General features: G+C 43.6%; 1 protein-coding gene across 2 annotated transcripts in view; it reads right to left on the reverse strand.

Moving 5' to 3' along the window:
* Nucleotides 1-3659: 3659 nt before the first annotated feature.
* ABCA13 (ATP binding cassette subfamily A member 13) overlaps nucleotides 3660-23297 on the reverse strand; it is a 417355-nt gene continuing 397717 nt past the window's right edge. For both annotated transcript variants that reach the window (XM_043462544.1, XM_043462545.1), the window contains 3 exons: nucleotides 7724-7829; nucleotides 6338-6475; nucleotides 3660-5526 (listed from right to left, as the gene is read on the reverse strand). In XM_043462544.1, coding sequence (XP_043318479.1) covers nucleotides 5434-5526; nucleotides 6338-6475; nucleotides 7724-7829 — 337 coding nt within the window. In that variant the 3' untranslated portion in view covers nucleotides 3660-5433. The remainder of the gene's footprint in view (nucleotides 5527-6337; nucleotides 6476-7723; nucleotides 7830-23297) is intronic.

The raw sequence follows: 23297 nt of genomic DNA on the forward strand, positions 1-23297 counted from the left end.
TCCCAACCCAGGGATTGAACCCAGGCTCTTGCATTGCAGGCAGATTCTTTACTGTCTGAGCCAGCAGGGAAGCCTCAGCACCCCCAGAAGACCCACTACTCTCAGGTCAAAGAGGCAAGACTTGAAAGTAGGTCCTTTTGATTTCAGGAACCATCCACTGCCCTAAATTTTATAGCATTTCAGCAAAGAGAGGAGAAACATGCTTTTCAGAGGAACTACAGAGTAAATACTCAGAAGCTTTGGCATATTGGAGGAAAGTGTACATCACAAAGTGGGCTGAAGAAGATCACATTTGAGCTGGAAGCAGAGCCAGATCTGCTGGCACCCAGCTGGTGATCTTGCCCTTGACCCACTGTCTGACCCTGGCTCATAACCCAGGTTCAGTTCAGCTTATGCAAAGGTAAATGAAGCCTTCATCCGATTACATTAGGGTGGGGTAACTATGGGGCTTCCATGGTAGCTCAGCTGGTAAAGAATCCACCTGCAATGCAGGAGACTCTGGTTCAATTCCTGGGTGGGGAAGATCCCCTAGAGAAGGGATAGGCTCCCCACTCCAGTATTCTTGGACTTCCCTGGTGGCTCAGGTGGCAAAGAATCTGCCTACAATGCAGAAGACCTGGGTTCTATCCTTGGGTTGGGAAGATCCCTTAGAGGAGGGAACAGTAACCCACTCTAAGTAACCCACTGGACAATCTCCATGGACAGAGGAGCCCAGCAGGCTACAGTCCATGAGGTCACAAAGAGTCGGACACAACTGAGTGACTAAGCATAGCCCAGCACGGGGTAATTATGAATGGGGGGGGGGGGGAGGAACAATGACCAATCAGCCATCGTGAGACCATAGGAAGGGTTTGTCTGAAGTTACATCCTGATGTTTAATGAACAAAACCACAAATATATCCCCACAATTTGGTAACCCATGGGATTCAGTGTATGAAGTCATGCCCTGGGACATAAGACATTGAAAGTGAAAGCTGCTCAGTCCTGTCTGACTCTTCACAACCCCATGTATACAGTCCATTGAATGTACAGTCCTGGGACATGCCATATGCCATGGCAAATACGGTATTCACAACAATGCCTCCCATTTGAAAGACAGTCTTGTAAAGCTTCTAGATGTGTTTTTTAACCAGTACATTTTACTGAGTTTGAGAAATGCATTCACCTCAGTAGACTCCGTTTTCTCCTCGGAACATTTGAATGTAAAGAAAAATGTGATAAATTTACTGATAAGATAGTGAAATATCCCCCATGCAATGACAAGCAATAGCAAATAATTAAGAAAAATGCTTCTGACTTCTTTCAGCAATTTGAAACCCTTTCCAGCAAGAAAAATTTATCCATTAAAGCTCTCCATAGGAATCTTCACTGGGAGAAAATGTCAATGATATATTTTTAGCCCAAATGGAAAATATACATAAAATTTGTTCTTTTCTTTATCTATTGGATCCAATTTGATAATGCTTGTAAATACAAACAGCACTTGACCTACGGATGTTAATGTGTGGTGTGTGTGTTAGTCATTCAGTTGTGTGTGACTCTTTGCAACTCCATGGACTGCAACCCTCCAGGCTCCTCTGTCCATGGGATTCTCCTGGAAAATATACTGGAGTGGGTAACCATGCCCTCCTCCAGGGGATCTCCCTGACCCAGGGATCAAACCCAGGTCTCCTGCATTGCCGGTGGATTCTTTACCGTCTGAGCTACAAGGGTAGCCCACAGATGTTAATAACACTATGCTCATCCTAAAAATAGTAGCGCTCTCAGAACCTGGGCTACACCAAGATAGTCACCTAGTTCCCTCGTCATGGCCAAAACTGATTTCATTCTGTTCTCACGGTGAAATGGCCACAAAACCTGAGTGTGTTCCTGTGGTAGTAACAGCTGGCTGCCTATCCATTATCTATTTTATTCTTGCATAGAATCAGAACCCACATTTCATTTTAGGGCCATGGCTGTCAGTGTATTGCCCAAACATTTGCAGTTAAGCTATGGCTATGTGATTATTTCTGGCCAATGTCATATAAGCCAGGAGACTTCTTTAAAATTTGTGCTTCCCCCCACGCCACCCCAATCCAATTTTTTTTTTTTTTTTGCTTCTTTGATTATATTGCAATAGCTAGAGCTCTAGCAGCCACTTTGGAATATAAGGGAAACTCTAAAGATGGCAGATCTGGGTTCTCAGTGTCTATAGATCCATTGTATGTTTCCTCCAGAATGTAGGCAAATAGCCATTACTCACTGAACAGTGTTTATTTGCTCTAAAATTCTCTTACCCTCAATATCCTTCTTCTTGTTCTCCATCTCTGGAGGCCCATCCAGATGGTGAGGATTCCATGAGGTCAGTACCCACACGGCTGGTTGCAGAGCAGAGGGTGGTCAGTGCTCACGGGTCTCAACCTGCCATCTCCACCAACTGCCTGCTTCTCAGGCTTTTCACTGAATATACTACCTCTTGCTTACTGCACTCACCTTTCATTTAATACACAGAAAGGGCTTGATAATATTAATTGAGAAAATGGAAAAAAAAAAGAAAAAATGATCATGTGCATGCACACTTGTGTGACTGAAAGGGCTTTGGACCATTCGAGGGTGTGAAACTGAGCTGAGACATACCACAGACAGACCATCACTAAGCCCCCAAACCATCACTAAGCAGGACTAATGCAACAGCCAACAACATCAAGGAGAAAACACGGCCAGCCCGTTTGGAAATTTAAAATGTCTATATCCTCCATTTCAGTAGGAGTATCTGTGATTAAGCTGAAGTATTCGTATCCTACTTATGACATGAAATATCAGAGGGAGGGTATGTGAGAAGCATGCACTTCATAAGATGATTTGGAGGGATAATGTTATTGCTGTTCAGTCGCTAAGTCATGTCCAACTCTTTGTAACCCCACTGACTTCAGCGCGCCATGCTTCCCTGTCCTTCACTATCTCCTGGAGTTTGCTCTAGCTCCACTTTTTAATTTAATATCCACTAAACCAAACTAAGTGTAAGTTTAAGGCTCTTACTCTTTACTATTCCAAAAATATACTTCTTGTTTGCTTTTTACACTCTTGATTTTTCATGAGGGTCTTAATACATCCTCTGTTTAAACATCTGGGTAAAGATACACCATATAATAAAAGCCAGATCAGTGGAAGGGGAATCATCATAGTTGTGTCTGCCTTACAAAGTACTCCACTCATAATGCTTTCAAAAGATGGGAGTTTGTTTAAAAGTCTCAGTTGTGTGACCTTAAGCCCAAAGGTCTTAAGACAAATGTTCGATTCCAAAGGCATAACATATCTGCATGACTTATGAATGCAATGACATTTTCAACATTAACATAAGCTTTGACCTTTTGTGTCCAGTCCTCTGGGATATGGCATGTTAGCACGTAGAGTTTCTCTTTGCCTTCCTGTGTATTGTTCAGAGGTACACCTTGAAGCATAAACTTCAAGAATACAGCATCTCAAAGCCTAGAAAACAATCCCTAAGAGCAGATTGTAGCAGAGTAACACTCAATGAAATTTTAACCTTTCCAAGCTTTAAAAGATCTAGTAGTTTCATTTCCTGCTTACCAAAATTAAATTCAATTCCTAAAGATGCAAGGAAATATACTGGTGGAAACACAATTACATTCCAAGAATCAAGTTAAATTAAAGCACATCTCATTTATTCACAGCAGTATAAACATGTTCATTATTCACAGATTTTATCTACTGATTCAACAACAACAAAAGATTACATCTTCCATTTTGACAAGGAGACAATGTGAGAATTTGGGGAAAATCATAAAACCCCGAATTATAACTTCTTCAAGAAAGCATAATTCAAGTGATACAAAGTGAATCAAAACCATTCCACCAAAATAACTCATGATTGGCTTAATCCTTACCATTTAAAAAATCTCTAGTATAGAGTTATAGTCAGGAAAGATTATATTTTAATGAAATCTTGCTTCAGCAAAGAAATACCACAAGAAAGTGTTTTGCTTTGATCACAAGCTACTATTATTCAATAACTTAATTGGATAAAATTAAATTTTAAAATAAAGTCAGTGCAGTCCTCTATTTTAGAAAAATGTTATTCAGTGAAGGTTGAGAAAACTTTCAACTCAGAAGTGTCTGACTAGAAACTCTTTTGAGGAGCAGACATGGCGATTTTATTCAAGTTTACACAGCCTTTTAGAGCCACACTTGAGCACTTTGTATCTGAGAATACTCTGAGGACAATAATTCCGAGAATGACATAATTTTAGAAATATAAAACTTGTCTAAAAATCAGTGTTTCCTACATATGGTGCTAATTTTGCTTCTATAATTAGAAGGTACCTAGGTATTTCTTAGATCATTGATTTTAAAACTGAAAAGTGCTTCAGAAACCCAGGGGACTTGTTTAAACCGAGACTGCAGGGCCCCCACCCCACAGTTTTAGATTCTGGGGTGGGGGCCGAAAACCTGCATTTCTACCAAGCTCCCAGGAGATGCTGGTGCAGCTGTTATGGGCACCAGCACACTCTGAAAACCACTGACTTAAAACAGCTTTAAGAACAATAATAACTAATTCAAATTAATAAAAGGAAAATATGTCTATATCACAATTCTTTCTATATTTCCCTAAATTTATAATCTGTGAAATTCTGGTCAAATTTTTTGTAAATGACACAGAGTCCCTGGTTCAATTTACTTAATTTTGATAAAGCAAAACTAACTAAAAATTTCTTTAATTCCTATTTTTAAAAAGACTCTTTTACAAGGAAGAAATGGTATGCTTTCATCTCATACCATATAATGTCATCCAGGGTTATGGAAAGGGTGCATTTAAATCATTGAATTTTTACTTAGACACATATAAAGATAACTCCCCTGGAGAAGGAAATGGCAACTTACTCTAGTATTCTTGTCTGGGAAATTCCATGGACAGAGGAGCCTGGTGGACCACAGTCAAAGGGGTCGCAGAGAGTCAGACATGACTGAGCGACTGAACAACAACAAAGATAACCTAGTAAACAGATTACAAAAATAGGAAACAATCCTGGGTGTTATTTTCTATGGTTATATAAGGTAAGAAAGTCTTTAACCTTGGGGGCCTCAGTTTCTTTAAAACTAAAATGGAATGTTTGACCCAGACAACCTCTGACAGCCTTTCTAGCTCCTGAAGGCATGTCAGTTCCTTCCTGTGTCCCAGGAAGCCACCTCGGCTTGGCAAAAAGAGTAACTAAATCAGAGAAACTGTCCAAAAGTCTGCAGAAAAGCATGACCTTTCATCGTGTTCATTATTAACTAACAAAGAGCTTCAAAACAGAATATGAAGGAGAGAATGAGACTGGACTGCCACCCGTGTCTTCCAACTTCTCTGCGGCCCACTTGCTTCTTTGATCTTTGAACTTAATTAAAACAAAAGACGAGGTTTTATTTCTCTGAAAAACGTCTTCTTAGTGCTTAGACAGGCAGGTGCCGTGGTTGATCACACTCGGCGGACAGATAAGAAGGCGATGGAGTTTGCCACTGCTCAGTCGCAAAATTAACAAATATCTGAAAGAAATGATGAACACAATTGCTAACTTCGAGGAACCCTCAACTCTTTGTTCTCATACAAGGAACATCTTCTCTAAGCCCTGCTCAAATTTTCCTAAGAATCACAACCATTCATTCACACCAATCCTTCCCAACCACCTTCAACATGTAGGTTCGAACTTCAGGAATGATAAACATTTCCAGACACAATAAATTGCCAGGAAATTCTCGATGCCTTAAGCACGATTTTAGATTGACCTATAATCTAATTTCACCTGCCAGGACTCTTAGGGAACCAAGCATGTTTCTTCCTAAAGTCAGCTCACAGTGAAGCCCCTTTAATTATTAGTGGTGTGCGTGGGTGCTAAGTCACTTCAGTCATGTCTGACTCTTTGCAACCCTGTGGACTGTAGCCCAGCAGGCTCCTCCATCCAGGGGTTCCTCCAGGCAAGAATACTGGAGTGGGCTGCCATGTCCTCCTCCAGGGGATTCTCCTGACCCACAACTCTTACGTCTCCTGCATTGGCAGGAGGGTTCTTTACTGCTAGCGCCACCTGGGAAGCCCAGTTACTGGTGGGGGTGGGGAATAACTGGAGACGCAGTGGATGACAGCCTGACCTGCTTATTGAACAACCTAGGAGCAGACGGAAACCCTGAATGTTGAATACTCACCTTGAGTGGAGAGCACACAATAAACAGACCCCTTTACAAACTCAGAAGGTGATTAATAAAAGAAACGGTGACCTCGAGAAGTAACCTGACCCTTTTATAAATCAGCTGGGGCAGGCCTCAAGAAAAACAACCCGGTGTCTCCTTCAAGGTACTATACCTGCTCCAGAGTGGTTTGGTTGATGGAGTAATGTCTGATATTCAGGAAGCTTTTATTGTCTTCTAGAACTCTGAACAGGTTGGCTAAGCACGCCTGTCTTTTTGGCATGTGATATTCCAACAAATTAAGGCGCTGTCCCTGAAAGAAAAAAAAAACAACAACATTGAATCACAGGATTAAGAATCATTAAATCTGACCACACTATAGTTAATTGCCAAATAAATTATCTCTTTTCAAAGCACAGCCTTTTCAAACCCTTTTCAAACTCTTTTCAAACCCTTAGACACCAGCTAAAGTCAGAGGTCAGTTTTGTGAGCCTTCCAAGAATGCTCATGGGCTAAGCTTTACCACGAGGCATATATGACAAGAGGTGTCCCCCAGCGGTGGTGCTGCTCTGCCCATTTCTGTCCCTACTGTGCCACAAGCCTGGGAAACCCTTTCTCGGGGAAAGAAGACACCCATTGACAGCTAGGGAGAGGGAGGTGGACGTGGTATCACAGGGATAGATGCACGGAGACCCTCGAACCTCATACCAGAGCATCTGCCATCCTCACCATCGGCTGAGCGACTCCTAGGAAGATGCTTAACTCTCTGAGCCTCATTTTCATGGGGGCATGTGGAGAACCCAGTAGTAGTTTCATGGGGTAGAATGCCTTGAACGTGGACCCCTGTAACCCAGACAGTATGCCTCTTGCTGGGTAGGATTTTACCCAATGGCTGTAGATGAAATAGACAAGCAATCGCTCCTTTAAGGATGACATCTATTAGAAGCTATGACAAGCTGGAATCCTGGGATCATCCAAGTGAACTGCAAACGGTGCCTCTCAGAGGTTCCTGCGCAAGGGGGTTGCTTGGTCCCCTTGGTAACACACAGGTCTGGGGTTAGGATGCTGGGGATGGAGATGCTACGCATCTCACCCACTCCCAGGTGAGGAACACCCACTGGGTCGGGGACCACACTTTGCATCAAGTGTGTGGAGGGTTGTGACCTCAAGCCCAGGGCCGTTTTTGTGAATTAATGCTGAAACCACAGAAGCTACAAACCCCCTAGTAAATGTATGGAAGAACCTCACTTGTGTATCTTCCCTCCTAAAGAAAATGAACTATGTGATGAAGTTGTGCCCACAGGAAAGGGAAGATGAGTAAGAAATAGCTGCACTGGGAGACCTCATTATGGGACCAGAGGCTTGCCATCCTTCAGAGAGGTCAGGTGACATCCACAGACAGCCCCTGCTGTTTTGGGGGAAGAGGCATGGCCTGTACTTTGCAATGAGCTCACAACAGTAGGCAGTGTCTTTGAAACATAGACTTAAAATAGGGGAAAGACAAGGGCATTTGTGAGAGGTTTTTAGCTCAAAATGAAGTAATGTACAATATTAGCACTACCTTAAACTGGATTCCTGGAAAATAGAGCTTCAAGCAGTCAGAAACAGCACTGTGTTGATCTACTTCCTTGTGGAGCCAAACCTTGACTGTATAAACATCACCAAACCTGAGAGTTGAATTTTAAAAATAAGGTTACTATTATATAGATCTAAGATGGATAAACTCTAAATCCATTTTCACAGGAAGGTAGCAAAAGTAAGGAACTACTCCAAATTGTTGGAAGGTTATATGTTCTCAAAAACAGAATATTCAAGAATTAATAATAATTCAGTTATGTAGTTTGCTGTGACTCATTGACACAGATTGATTTATCTGTTTGAAAAATTAGCAAATCTTGGAATCACACCTGGTTCAATACAAAAGGGAGGGTGAAAATGCAAGCTGTGAAGACAAAGTGCTAAGTTAAGAAGCCAGAGCTGACTTGGAAATGAACCCTGAGACCATCCGGTGTCAAAGACTGCACTGATGCCCAAGTGGCTGGAGAAACGGAAGGTAACAGGGACTAATTATGGGATTAAGACAGACACTTGCTTATCATGAAAAACAATTCCCTCAACTGTTCGTCAACCCCAAGGGCCCAGAAACTGCAGGTGGCAAGGCCCTGACGTCACAGAGCTGTGAATGGAGGTCTGCTGGGGTCTGAGCAACAACACCTGAGGTGATGCTCATACCACACACAAGCTCAAATAGTGAAGGAAAAAAAAAAAAAAAACCAAAGAGAAAATGTTTCTGAAATAGGTTGCAAACTCCTCAGGATCTCTCTAGAATACTTGATAAGACATGCAGACAGAAAATGATACAATCACAGCATCTTCAATAATTGAGAGAATCTTTGCAGATTATCAAATTATGATGTGAGTATCTAATTTACATTATTCTTACTTTCTCACTTCTGCCTATAACCTACACTTATGCCAATGATCTAAATTCCATGAAGGATTTATTCGATTCGTGCATTTTCCATTCTAAAAGCTTTCAAAGTAGCGAAGGAGTCATTTGTGTATAAACTCACTCATCCCTCTCACATTTGGAGATAACCGATCACATCCACATCATTTGCAAAGCTGGCGATTACGTAAAGACCTGCCACTGAAAATGCCTGTAAGAAGCACTCAATCACTCTTGAGACTCAGCATTTAGGTACCATAAATGTTCAGTGTAACATATGCAATAAACAGTAAAACAGGGGGGTAGCAATGGACTAGTGGAATAAGAAATGTACACACGTATACTGTAAAAGCCAGTGAGGAAATAAGGAGGGAGTGACTGAGTGATGGATTCTCATCAGTTATATTCAGCTTCTGGAGGAGCCTTGGCAAATCACTCACACTCATGGCATTCATTTAAAAAAAAAAAAATTTATTTAGTTGCAGCATGCGGGCTTTTGTGAAATATATCTCCTGCCATATAAACAAACAAGAATGTCAAAGCTATCCACGATTCCTGACCTCCAAATGTGAATTTCTGAGCCATGAAGACAACAAGCGTGCCACTCCCTACACAACAACTTAAGGATGTCCAGTCATCAGTGATTATAAATCTACCCCAGGGTGAGCCCTAAGGGAATTCAAGAAAGAAAGGAATACCTCTGTAAAAATACACAATGCTTGGCCTTAGATAGCTGAGATGCATACAAAAGGAATGACTTCAATAACCCCAGACTCTTGCATCTTCCCATACATAGAAGAATACTAAATTCCTAAACTTGATATCCAATTTTCCTTAGTTAACAATAATATTTGATGCTCAGACTGCCTGCCCCCTTTGTTGCAAACTTCTATATAAACTGACCTACCACTCAGGGCTACTTGGGATACTGTCTCGGGGGTTTGAAGTCCTAAGATTTTCCCACCAAATAAAACATCTCTACTTTCAGTCTGCTTCCAGGTTGTGACTATTTTCTAAGTCGACACTTTGCCCATGGCATGTGGGCTCTTAGTTCCCCCATCAGGGCTCAAACCCAAGTTGCGTGCACTGGCAGGCGATTCTTAAGCACTGAACCACCAGGGAAGTCCCCCATAGCATCCCTAATAGTAATGCTCTCACATCAAGCCTCCTGAGAAATCTGTATGCAGGTCAAGAAGCAACAGTTAGAACTGGACATGGAACAATGAACTGGTTCCTAACTGGGAAAGGAGTACGTCAAGGCTGTATATTGTCACCCTGCTTATTTAACCTATATGCAGAGTACATCATGAGAAACGCTGGTCTGGAAGAAGCACAAGCTGGAATCAAGATTGCCGGGAGAAATATCAATAACCTCAGATATGCAGATGACACCACCCTTATGGCAGAAAGCAAACAGGAACTAAAAAGCCTCTTGATGAAAGTGAAAGAGGAGAGTGAAAAAGCTGACTTAAAACTCAACATTCAGAAAACTAAGATCATGGCATCTGGCCCCATAACTTCATGGCAAATAGACGGGGAAACAACGGAAAGAGAGAGACTTTATTTTTCTGGGCTCCAGAATCACAGCAGATGGTGATTGCAGCCATGAAATCAAAAAACGCTTGTTCCTTGGGAAAAAAGCTATGACCAACCTAGACAGCATATTAAAAGGCAGAGACATTACTTTGCCAACAGAGGTACATCTAGTCAAAGCTATGGTTTTTCCAGTAGTCATGTATGGATGTCAGATTGGACCATAAAGAAAGCTAAGCGCCAAAGAATTGATGCTTTTGAACTGTGGTGTTGGAAAAGACTCTCGAGAGTCCCTTGGACTGCAAGGAGATCCAACCAGTCAATCCTAAAGGAAATCAGTCCGGAATATTTATTGGCGGACTGATGCTGAAGCTGAAACTCCAATACTTTGGCCACCTGATGCGAAGAACTCACTCATTGGAAAAGACCCTGATGCTGGGAAAGATTAAAGGGAGGAGGAGAAGGGGACAACAGAGGATGAGATGGTTGGATGGCGTCACTGACTTGATGGACAAGAGTTTAAGCAAGCTCTGGGAGTTGATGATGGATGGGGAAGGACAGGGAAGCCTGCTGCAGTTCACGTGGTCTCAAAGAGTCGGACACAACAGAGTGACTGAACTGAGCTGAATGAGAACGTAACGTGTAACAGGGAACTCTACTCAGTGCTTTGTGGGGACGTAAACGGGAAGGAAATCCAAAACAGAGGGGACGTTTAGAGCTGATTCACCTTGCTATACAGTAGAAACTAACACAACATTGAAAAGCAGCTTTGTGCATGCGTGCATGCTCTGCTGTGTCTGACTCTTTGTGACCCCATGGATTGTAGCCCACTAATCTCCTCTGTCCATGGGATTTCCAGGGCATGAATACTAGAGGGGGTGGCCATGCCCTCCTCCAGGGAAGCTTCCTTACCCAGAGATCGAAGCCATGTCTCCTACATTGCCAGGTAGATTCTCTACCACTGACCCACCTGGGAAGTCCTAAAAAGCAACTATACTGCAATAAAAGTTCATTTAAGAAAGAAGCTTGGTCATCAAAGAGAATGGCATTTTTGTGGTTTTAATGTCTGTCCATCCTGGGTAATGTCAGCACAAGTAGAGAAGGGTCTTTAGGAAATATAGAAGTTTCTAGCAGTTGGATGGATGTCCTGCTACATCAGACTTCATAACAAGACAAATTCTGGAGATCAGCCTGCAGACAGTCTCAGCTGCCAAGCTGTGCTCACACCAGGGTCCCCTACAGAGGCAGATGGGATTAAGGTAAACACTCTCCTCCTGACTTTTCCCTCTGAGCCTCTCTACATAAGTAAGCAAACGCCCCATGGAAAACGGCCAGGGCAATTTACTGCCTAACCTGATGAGTGCTGCCTGGAGAAATGGCCATAGAACTTATGCATGAGACCCCAGGAGGGAAACAGCATCATGAAAATGGGGACCCTCAGAGCCTGTACCCCACTCAGCTGCCCTCTGGACAAAGATCACAGCTTCATAAAGCCCTTCCTGACAGCAGGCAGTGCTCTGTTCCAGGCCCACAAGCAAATGCACTTGATGCTATTTGGCTGGAATTTGAAACTCCTGGGATGTAAGGTGGATGGTCCTCTTAGAAGATGTGATTAAAGTTCTTCTGAATTTCGTTTTAGACAGTTCCCAAATAATCTCTGTGGACTCCAGTCACATCCTATGTAATACAGCCTTTAAAACAATAAGGGAATAATGAGAAAAATGAATGATTTTCTTAGCAGGGAGGAATTAAGAAGCAGACTCCCTCCCCTTGTTGAGAAAATGCTTCGAGAAGCCAGATTCAGGGCGAAAGTCTCTGGGGCCTGAATGTGGCTGAAACATTACTTCTGGACACCAGGGTAGATGCATGCTGCCTGCCAGAGGAATGTGGAGAGTGAGAAATAGCGGGTGCAGGATGGGGCCAGGCAAACGGGAAGCTCTGTGCTGCCCTGCATCCACCCTGCCCTCAGCTCCATGTCCAACAACATCAGGGAAGTGACTAAGTTCACAGCACACTGGAGCCTGATGTGTTTGGGGCGAACGATGAGAGGGTACATGGCCGAGCTGACCTGTTCCCAAGGGTGGCGGCAAGCGCTCAGGGGCCCTGCAGATGCACACACAGCGGGGCGCGTGACAACGTGGGCACACACAGCAGGGCGCGTGACAACGCGATGACACACCGGGAACTCACAAGGCCCCGGACAGGCCCTCAGGACCCTCACTGCCATGAAGCCGGGCAGAACGTCCCAAGGTTCTCATGGTTAGGGAAGGCCGCAGTGATGTACGGGTTGTGAAAATAAGTGATCAAGACTGTAAATATTTTCCAAGTACTACTCTGGAATCCTCCAAACATGAATTAAAAACTAGGTGATTTTGGAGACTTTCCTGGTGACATGGTGGATAAGAGTCTTCCTGCCAATGCTGGGCACGTGGGTGTGATCCCTGGTCTGGGAAAATTCCACGTGCCTCAGATGAAATAAGCCTGTGCACCACAACCAGTAAGCCTGCACTCCAGAGCCCGCACACTGCAACTGCTGTGGCCCATGTGCCTGAAGCCCATGTTCTGCAATGAGAGAGGCCGCCGTAACGAGAAGCCCATGCTCTGCTACAAAGAGGGGCCCCCACTCACTGCAACCGGAGGAAGCCCACACAAAGCAATGAGGACCCCGTGCAGTCATAAATAAATAAGTAAATAAACCCAGGTGACTTTTAAAAAAGAAAGTGCTAATGGGGATAACAGATTCTTCTAAGATATAGAAGAGGAAGAACAACTGACTTTATGAGGCCAATATTACCATGATACCAAACTAGATAAAAGCATTAGAAGAGAAGAATAAACAGAAACTACATAGGAACATCTGTTACAAACGTGGGCACGAAAATGCTCAACAAAATACTACCAAGTTGTTGAAACAGACCACCGGCCCAGGTGGGATGTATGAGACAGGTGCTCGGGCCAGGTGCACTGGGAGGACCCAGGGGAATCAGGTGGGGGGGAGGTGGGAGGGGGGATCGGGATGGGGAATACATGTAACTCCATGGCTGATTCATGTCAATGTATGACAAAACCCACTGCAATGTTGCGAAGTAATTAGCCTCCAACTAATAAAAATAATTGAAAAAAAAAAATACTACCAAGTTGAATATGACAACATAAAAAAATAAGTATATTCCATGATCAGTGGCATTTATCCTAGGGATGTACAGTTGGTTGCACATTTGAAAATCAGCTAATATAATACATAACATGATCATCTCAGTAGATGCAGAGAAAACACCTGGCAAAACCCAGCACATTTTTATGATAAAAAGCACTCAACGACATAGGAAAAAAAGGGAAATTTCTACCTAGGGTAGAAATTTGTAAGAAAAAGAAACAAAAGGCATCCCTATTGAAAAGGAAAAAGTAAAATTATATTTATAAAAGGCATGAACGTGTACATAGAAATGCCTAAAGAATCCATAAATGAGTTCAGCAAGGTTACAAGATACAAGATCAATGCCCAGAAATGAATTATATTTCTACATACTTGCAATGAACAACCAGGAAATGAACATTTTTTAAAAAAAATTCCACTTACAATATCATCAAAATGAAACACTTAAGATTAAATTTAACAAAAGAAGTGCAAAATGCCTATTTTATATTATAACTAGAAAATATTGTTAAAAGAAATTAAAGAACATTTAAATTAGCACAAAAGCACATCTTGTTCATGACTCAGAAGATGTAACATTGTTAAAATAACAACACTCTTCAAATTGATCTAAAGAGTCAACACAATCTCTATTAGAATCCCTGTTCAATTCTCTCCAGAAATCAGAAATTGATTCTAAAACTCACATTGAATTGCAGTGAACCTAGACTAGCTAAAACAATCTTAAAAAGAGGAAGAAAGCTGAAGGACTAATACTAATTTCAAAATGTACCCAAAAGCAACAATAATCAAGACAGTTTGGTGTTAGCATCAGGATAGATATGTGGACCAATGAACAGTAATTGGGTCCAGAAATAAGCCTGTGGGCCTATGGTCAACCGATCTATAACAAGGTGGTCAGAACCATTCAATGAGAAGAGTAGTCTTTTCATCAAATTGGTCTGGATACACAGCAATACCAACAGTTAACACATACAGTTTATGCAAAATGGATCAAATATCTAAATGTAGGTGTGTAAAAATACAAAACTCTTGAATCATACATAGTGATAAATCTTCACCCTCTCTGATTTCACAATGGATTCTCAGATATGACAAAAAAACATGAAAAACAAAAGAAAAAACGGGCTAAGTTGGGCTTTATCAAAATTAAAGACATCTGTGCTTCTAAAGGTGTTATCAAGAAGACAGAAAAGCAAACCCACCAGTTGAGAGAGCGGCACTGACACGTATAGCCCGCAACGTGTAAACCGCCAGCTAGCGGGAGGCCGCTGCTGGCACAGAACGCCCCGCCCGGGGCTCTGTGGCGGCCGAGAAGGGCGGGAGGACGTGGAGGGGAGCCCCGGCCGGAGGGGGTGTATGTACCCCCCTCTGTGTACAGCAGCTGACTCACTGCTGTACACAGAAACTAATACAGCATCGTAAGCAGTCAAACTCCAGTTAAAACATACATGTAAAAAGGAGGCAGCGTTTGCAAGTCACCTATCTGGAAAGGGACTTGTGCCTAGAATGTGCAACCCTTTCAACAATGAAAAGACAACCTAATACTGTTTAAGTGGGCAAAAGACACGAACAGACATTTCCCCACAGCAGACAGGCAAGTGGGCAACGAGGACACAGAGAAATCAAAACCACAACACGATATGACTCTCCACTGGGATGGCCAGAATAAAAATTCAGATAATAAAGAGGGGTGGCCAGGGTACACAGCAATTAGAAACTTCATTCAGGGCTGATGGGAATGTAAAATGGAATAGCCAGTCTGGAAAACAAACTGACAGCTCCTTTCATGTTTAAGCACAGAGTTATGATATGACCTGCTTCCCTGGAGGCTCAGCTGGTAAAGAACCCATCTGCAATGCAGGAGACCTGGGTTTGATCCCTGGGTTGGGAAGATCTCCTGGAGAAGGAAACAGCCACCCACTCCAGTATTCTGGCCTGGAGAATTCCATGGACTCTATAGTCCAAGGGGTCACAAAGAGTCAGACACGATTCAGTGACTTTCCCTTTCACTTTACTATATGACCTAGCAGTTTTCCTCAAAGGTATATACCCAAAGAAATAAAAGATAGGTCCCTATGAAACCTCCTAGCTGATTGTTTGTAGCAACAGAATGTATAATAGCCAAAAGGTGGACATAACCCAAAAGCCCACTAACGATGAACAAACAGAAGTGCTATATGTTATTTGGCCATAAAAAGAAATGAAGTACTGATAACATGAATGAACCTCAAAATATTACTCTGTAATGAGTGAAAGCCACTGGTCAAAGAAGACCATATATTATGTAATTCCATTTATAGGTCAATAAGAGACAACTTTATAGAGACAGAAAACAGATCAGTGGAGGTTAGAACTAGAATGAAAAGAAAATTGATAGCTAAAGGGACAAGGTTTCTTTTTGAGATGATGAAAATGCTCTAAAATTGACTGCGGAGAAGGTTGCACATAATTGTGAATATGCTGAAAAGCACTGAATTATACACTTTAAGCAAGAGAGTTGTATGACATGTAAAGTATATTTCAATTAATCTGTTAAAAGACAAAGAAAGGATGGCCACTGTTTTAAAAAAATCAATGACAAGTGGTTGGGACCGTAATAGATTGTAAAAGTGTGAGTCACTCAGTTGTGTCCGACTCTTTGTGATGCCATGGACTGTAGCCCACCAAGTGACTCTGTCCATGGAATTCTCCAGGCAAGAATGCTGGAGCAGGCTGCCATTCCCTTCTCCAGGGGATCTTTCCCACACAGGGATCAGGACCAAATCCGGGTCTCCCGCATTGCAGGCAGTTTCTTTACCATCTGGGCCACCGGGGAAACATGGCTCCAATGTGACGCCCTTGGCCATATCACCCTGTGTGTTCTTGCCTTGAGAGGTGAGACTGTCCTCCTACTCTTCTTAACAGCCGTGTGACATGGTTTGGCAGGCGTGATGTGACCTCAGGCTTGAATCGTACTTGTGCTTGCTAGACATTTGCCTGTCTGGAAAATGCTCAGACACTGATTCTGGAAGGAGGATGAGTTACAGATGGGACAGCCAGCCCCCTTGAACCATCCAGACCAGCCCATCTGCAGCTGCTGGAGGATCAATGAAAATCCTATCAGCCACTGCATCTCATAAACTTCACTTTGCAGCTGTTTATAACAAAAGCTAACTCATGCAAAAGTTTTTTTTTAATGCTTTTAATAAAAGAGAGCCCCAAATCAAATTTGCAAAATGCTTCTGAACTATGAAAACTTTGAAGTGTTGTGGCTTCATGCATTTTCTTTGAATGCACACACATACACACGCACACACTTACATACGCACATACAGACACACATGTACACTCACACACAGAAACACGTACACGCACATACACACAGAGATACATATACACACACACCTAAATTTTAGGCTAACTGAACCCAGAGTAAATAAACTTCCCAAATTTTAATCCTGAATTATTTGAAACCTGAAATATAGTTCCGACCTAGTTTGCAGTTTACCGCACTCAGCTGACCTCCTCACTGTGCTGTGCTTCATCACTCAGCCATGTCCGCCTCTCTGTGACCCCATGGACTGCAGCCCGCCAGGCTCCTCTCTTCATGGGATTCTCCAGGAGAGAACACTGGAGTGGGTTGCCATGCCCTCCTCCAAAGGATCTTCCAAGCCCAGGGATCAAACCCAGGTCTCTTGCATTGCAGGCAAGTTCTTTACCATCTGAGCCACCAGGGAAGCAAAGTCTTGGGCTAAGAGGAATCCATTTCTTTGGCTAGTCTGGGTCTTCCTGTGCTTATCAAGCTGCATGGACAATCAGAATTCACCATCCCGCCATGCCCACTGAGCTTTGGAGTGGCACATTTTTGCTGTCTATGTGCACATTAGTTCTTGGCAGGTCAGGCTACGTCAGTCCTGAGTCTGGCTACCCTGCAGGGAAGTGACAGGAAAACACTGCCAAGACTGAGCAGCAATTAGACCCGAATCACACACCTGATGGTTCCTGTTGGTGGAGACACTGAGTAAGACAGAGCCTGCTTCTAAACTCAGTCAATGAAGGATGAACAATGCAGAAGGTTCTGGGAGAAAGCAGGCTTCATCCCGTCCAGAGATCAGTGGGATTGGAATAGAAATCTTTATCAAAGGGGTTGATTGTTGTTATTAGTCATTCTTCATTAAGCTGAGCAGAGCCTAAATTCTCCCACAGTCTCATCTGACTGCTCTTTTAAAGTCCAATCAAAGCAGCCTGGAAGAAGATATCATTTAGCAAAGGTCTCCCATGCACTATAGAGTTTGCATTCATTCACTCATCTATTTATTTGTTCAACAAGTACCATAAGCATATGTCATGCACTGTCCCAAATGTCAGAGATACAGTAATGAACAAAAACAAAGGTCTACTGTCAAAGGATTTACATTCTATTGGGAAGATGGCGGAGGAATAGGACAGGGAGACCACTTTCTCCCCTACAAATTCATCGAAAAAACATCTGAATGCTGAACAAACTCCACAAAACAACTTCTGATCACTAGCAGAGGACATCAGGTACCCAGAAAAGCAGCCCATCATGTTCAAAAGGAGGTAGGACAAAATATAAAAGATAAAAGAGAGACAATAGAGTTAGGGACGGAGATCCGTCCCAGGAAGGGAGTCTTAATAGAGGAAGTTTCCAAACACCAAGAAACCCTCTCACTGGCAGGTCTGGGGGAAGTTTTTGAATCTCGGAGGGCAACCTAACTGGGAGGAAAAATAAATAAAACCCACAGATTACATGCCTAAAAGCAACTCCCAGCAGAAAAGTACCCCAGACACTCGCATCCGCCACCAGCAAGTGGGGGCGGAACCGAGAGGAGCACACGGCATTGCTCGGGGTAAGGACCAGGCCTGAATGCCCTGAGGGCAATCGGAGGGAGCAAACGTGAGATACATTCTATGGGGAAGAAGTTGAAAATAGTCAAAAACACTAACGTTGTGTTTTATATGTCAGAGCGTACTAGTCTGTTTAGATTCATAAATGAGTGGCAGAAAACCCAAAGAAGCAGGATATTAGCAAGTCTAAAATCTGAGGTCAGGCAACCACAGAAGAGTAAGGCCTTTCTTTGGCCCATTCTGTTGTATTGCTCTGCTCACAGGTCTCCACTGCTGAAGTTGCCTCATGGCCCAAGATGGCTGCTTCATCTCTAACCATCACATCTGCATTCACATCAGAAGGAAGGAAGGAAGAGGCAGAAAAAGTGCACATCCTTCCCTACAAATTCACATCCTTGAAGTTGCTAGTACCTCTTCTATCATCTCTTTGCCCACATGTACAGATAGTGACAGCTGGAAAATACATTCTTATTTCCAAGTGGCTGTGTTGCTAGCTAACATCCAGGGGCTCTTGTGCTTCTCTGAATAGGCGGACTAGATACAGGAGATCCCACTGGAGAGTAACTTTTGAGAAAAGAACTGAGGAAATAAACCACGATTTCATCTCAGGGAAAGAGGATGTCTCGTCCTAGCCCTCAGAGAGAAATATGATCACTGTATCCAGCTACTTCTTTCCACACTACCACAAAATATGTATGATTGTCCCCATTAAGAGAAAAAAACAAGCTTTCAGAAATGTTAAATAACTTTTTCAAAGCCCTAGAAGTGATGTTCCAAGTCTGACTGTAACGTCTGCTGTCTCATCCAGCCATACTAGCGTTCAAAGAGGAGTCAGCCCATGTTTCAAAATGAGGGGAGTCTGTTCTCTCCGCAGAGGCAAGAGAACAAAGTTCTACAGAGGAAGCTCCCAGCTGTCATCACAGATGCCCCCAAGAGCTCCCAGCAGCAGAGCTCTGTCACATCATCAGTTTGGGGTAAGGTGAGTTGGGGAGACAGCCGTATTATGAGGATCTTAGGAGTTGAGAATTGAGTTCTAAAGCTGGTTCTCCCAGTTGTAACTCTGTGTTCTGAGCCAACTGCTGAACTTGTCTAGGTCTGAGCTGCTTTATGGTGAAGTGGGTAAATCACAGCTATTCAGGCTATTAAATGAGATGATGCACAAGAAGCACTTGGCAAATGGCCCAAGTTCAATCATGTTTCGGTAAAGGTAAGCACATGGATGAGAGCTCCGACCCATGATATCCACATTCACAAAAGTGACATGAAGGTGGCATGAATCCAGCTACTCCCCGTCTGTCTCCCGAGAGAGTCGACGATCACCATCACTGAAGGCTTCTCTCCCTGTCTCCTGCCACAACTAAAAGCATCAGGGCAGAACACAGCATCCTTTCTTCCGTATGAACCTCTGGGCAGTCCTCAGGCTCACAGAGAACATGCTCCTAGCTCCTCCCTCTCAGCCCATCCTGACTTGTGTTTCTCCCCTGACATCACCATTTTCCACCTCTCAGATCCCAAGGCTGGTGACATGACAGCTCCTTCTCTCCTACTGCCTCAGACCAGCTGGCTGTAAAGCTCTATTATTCTTCTGCCAAGCCTCCCCACCAATGCTTTCTTTCCCAACTGCCCTGTTCCCAGCTGACTCCAGTTCATCTTAATTAACTTCCAGATAAAGAACAAAAGTCGCCTTTTAATTGACCATTTCTGCTCCTGTTTCTTATTGCTTCCCTTTGTTCCCTAATTTTCCACCCCAGAATTTAAACCTCCCTTGGTTTAACCCCAAACACTGTCTCCAAGTGGATGCCCCCATTATTCACCCCGCACCTGTGTGACAGTCCAGCTCTTCTCAAATGTGATTTGCGTTACTCATCTCCAGGACTCTCCCACCACCAGAAGAGCTCACACAGTTGATTCACCTCCCATGAATACACCTGGTTTAAATGCCTCCTTATCCAGGAAGCCACCCAGGCAATCCATCTAAAACAACCCACCTAAAACACTGGGCTGTCTCCTCCTAAGCCTTACCATGAGTAGCACTTATGGTATCTTATGTAATTCTTTATTTGGGTTGCACCTTATAACAGTTGCATCATACAGCATTTTGTTCACCAAATTACCGCACTGTGTTGCATTTACATTTCTTTGTAGGTGTGTCCATCTGACACCGGACTTGCTGACATAAGGAACCAGGCTCAAGTTGGGGTCCTGACACAGGCCCTCAACAAATGTGCAGGAATGAAAAGGAATCACGGTGTGAGTCTGACTCCAGGAAAAAATCTCCCATCAGTTCCGTTATACATCTTCACAAGACAAGCAGCAGTCCAATTGTTCTAAAGAAAATTCATGAGGAAATCAAGCACCACGGTGCTCCCTCTGCTGAAGTGACACTCTGGATGACATCGCTCATGAGCTGAATGCCCAGGACGAGGGATATTGCCAAGAAGCCCAGCGGGAGAGGAGCACCTAGATCAGAAGCCCTGGAGCAACACTGAGTATGTTCACGCAAACAGGTGTCTTCAAAGCAAACAGGATAACGAACTACTTGCCTCTGCAAAGTGCACATACGCTGAGGAGAGCTCAGTCCTTTCTCTCAAAAGAACCACTTCCAGTGAAGAGAATGAATGCACCGTTTTTAGAAGTGGTGAAATGCTTCTAAACAAGCAAAATGCAGACCAATAGAATTTATGATTCAAAAGCTCCGTGCCATGGCAGAAGTCATTCTATGCGCCCATGTACAAAGTGCCTTCTCATTTGTGAAGATGATATAAACACACAGAATTATCAGATATTTCATTTTTAAATGAGCCAGTTTATCATCAGGTGATATAATCTTAGTCTAGGCTTTTACATATATGGTAATGTTTTGTAGAAGTAATAAATTGAAGTTGTCATGCTTAAGCATATGGTGTCACATAAGGTGATATGTTAATTTGCAGATGCCCAGAAAGTCACAGTTTGAGAACTGAGACATCATTGTACCTCCTCTTGTCTCTTAGTGGAAAATTAATGGAGAAATCCTCCAGATTATTCTTTATATTTTGGGCTTACCTTGTAGCTCAGTTGGTAAAGAATACACCTGCAATGCAGGAGACCTGGATTTGATCCCTGGGTTAGGAAGATCCCCTGGAGAAGGGAAAGGCTACCCACTCCAGTATTCTGGCCTGGAGAATTCCATGGACTGTATAGTCCATGGGGTCACAAAGAGCTGGACACGACTGAGCAACCACATTCTTTATATTTTAAGTAAAACAGCGATATAAATGACTGCTGGGCACATTCTTTGAGGTTTGTTCCATTTTCTTTTTCGGTTCCTAAAATTTGCATGTCAGACAACTCAAGGAAATGAAAATTCTCGTCATCTTAAGGAGTCTCTTTAAATCACGTAAAGTTTTATTTTGTGTATACATAAACAGCTCCATCTTCCCTCTCCACTGAAACTAGCCCAGCAGACTTCAAATCATAAACTCTGTGCTTCAGAAATGTGACTTATTTTTCCTTCCTGGGAGGACTGCTTTTCACCTTCGGACTTAACTCTCCTGCTTAAGCCAGTCCCAAGGGAGGGAAAGCAAAGGGGTGCGATGCACGGCTGTTACAGGTCCCTCCCTGGTGGGTCATGAATGTGCCCACAGCCTGCGGGTGATAAGGCAGCTGCCCAGACTCAGGATGTGCTCCATTACGACCGGCATCCCTCACTCCCTGGGACGAGGCACCAGTGTCCCAGAGGTCGGTGTCAGTCATCCCCCATTACCAGGCAGCCACCACTGCGTCCAGCTTTCCTTTACACAGACATACACATGTGCACACAACGTACGGACGTATATTCCATACCACACATCAGTCTTGACCAGAAGCCACAGATCACAGCCCGCCGAAACTGACAGCCACTCTCAACTCAGGGCACAGCCCTATCAGACCGTGAAGCTGCAGAGAACCACTGCGGCTACCTCCCTTGTCTTCCTCGTAACAGAAATCAACTCTGCTTCACTGGGGAAGCCCCTAGCTCAGGTCTGTATTTCTTAGCCTTTCAAGTAGCCAGAGTAACCAATAACATAAGTGCAAGTCGCCGGGTGGGACTTGGAAAAGCCTGCTTTAAGAGGGGACGGTGGCACGTGCCGCTTTTGCCTTTCCCTCCTTCTTCTTGATTCTTGTCTAGAACACGGATGTGACGGGTGGGTGGAGCCACAGCAGCTATTCTGGGGACCAAGCAAATTGTGAAGACTCAAGCCAAGTGACAAGTGCCAATAACCAGTTGCTTCTGGGTTTTTACCACATATAAAAATGAATATGCCTAATAAATATTCCTCAATGTGTCTGATGTTCTGTTACTAATAGAGAAATGTGTCTCACAACTGATACAAGAAAACATGAAAGATCCAGAAGCGGAAGGAGAAAACCACTGGAGGAAGGTCTCAAGGTGAGATCATGTCAATATCAAATGGATAAAAGAAATACACTTGATAAAGAAGCAATTTTCTTCCTCAAAAATAGGGACATAGGAAGAGAAGAATGTTGAATAAATACTTAGTGAGACCCCACTGAAGCATCTTTCAGACCTATAAATCAGAACGCAGACGTTAAGTGGGGGGTCAGAGTCTCAGTGACAATCAGAACATGCAGAAACACACCAAGAGGAAGGCCAAGAGGGGCAAGTTGTCAGGACAGATGTGGCTGAAGACCCGGCAAGAGTCTGCAGCCATTCACATCTGTACAGCCCTAGGTTGCAGCCAGCAGGAAGGCAGCCTGGTGCAAGCTGACCATCCGGGGGCGCAGCAGTCAGACGGACCACAGGTGAGCCCCGACCTCACCCTGGCTCACCCTCTGCACTTGTTAGATGGGGACGGTCCTGAGAACATGCCACGCAGGACAAAGCACAGGCCAAGAGCCTGGGCTCAAATCCAGCTCTTCCATCTACTAACCAGTGACCTACAGAGACTCCCAAACTTCCCAGTCGTATTTTCTGTACCTGTAAAAGCAGAGAGGCCATAAGGTCGGCTCCTGGGTTGGTCATCGTGGTCACGAGGAATGAGTTACCTGATATACATAAAACCCCTGAAGAAAGGAATAGCAACCCCCTGCAGTATTCTTGCCTGGAGAATTCCATGGACAGAGGAGCCTGGTGAGCTACAGTTCGTGGGATCGCAGAGTCAA

Source organism: Cervus canadensis, chromosome 3 (genome assembly GCF_019320065.1).
Source record: "Cervus canadensis isolate Bull #8, Minnesota chromosome 3, ASM1932006v1, whole genome shotgun sequence".
In the NCBI taxonomy this organism is placed as follows: Eukaryota; Metazoa; Chordata; class Mammalia; order Artiodactyla; family Cervidae; genus Cervus; species Cervus canadensis.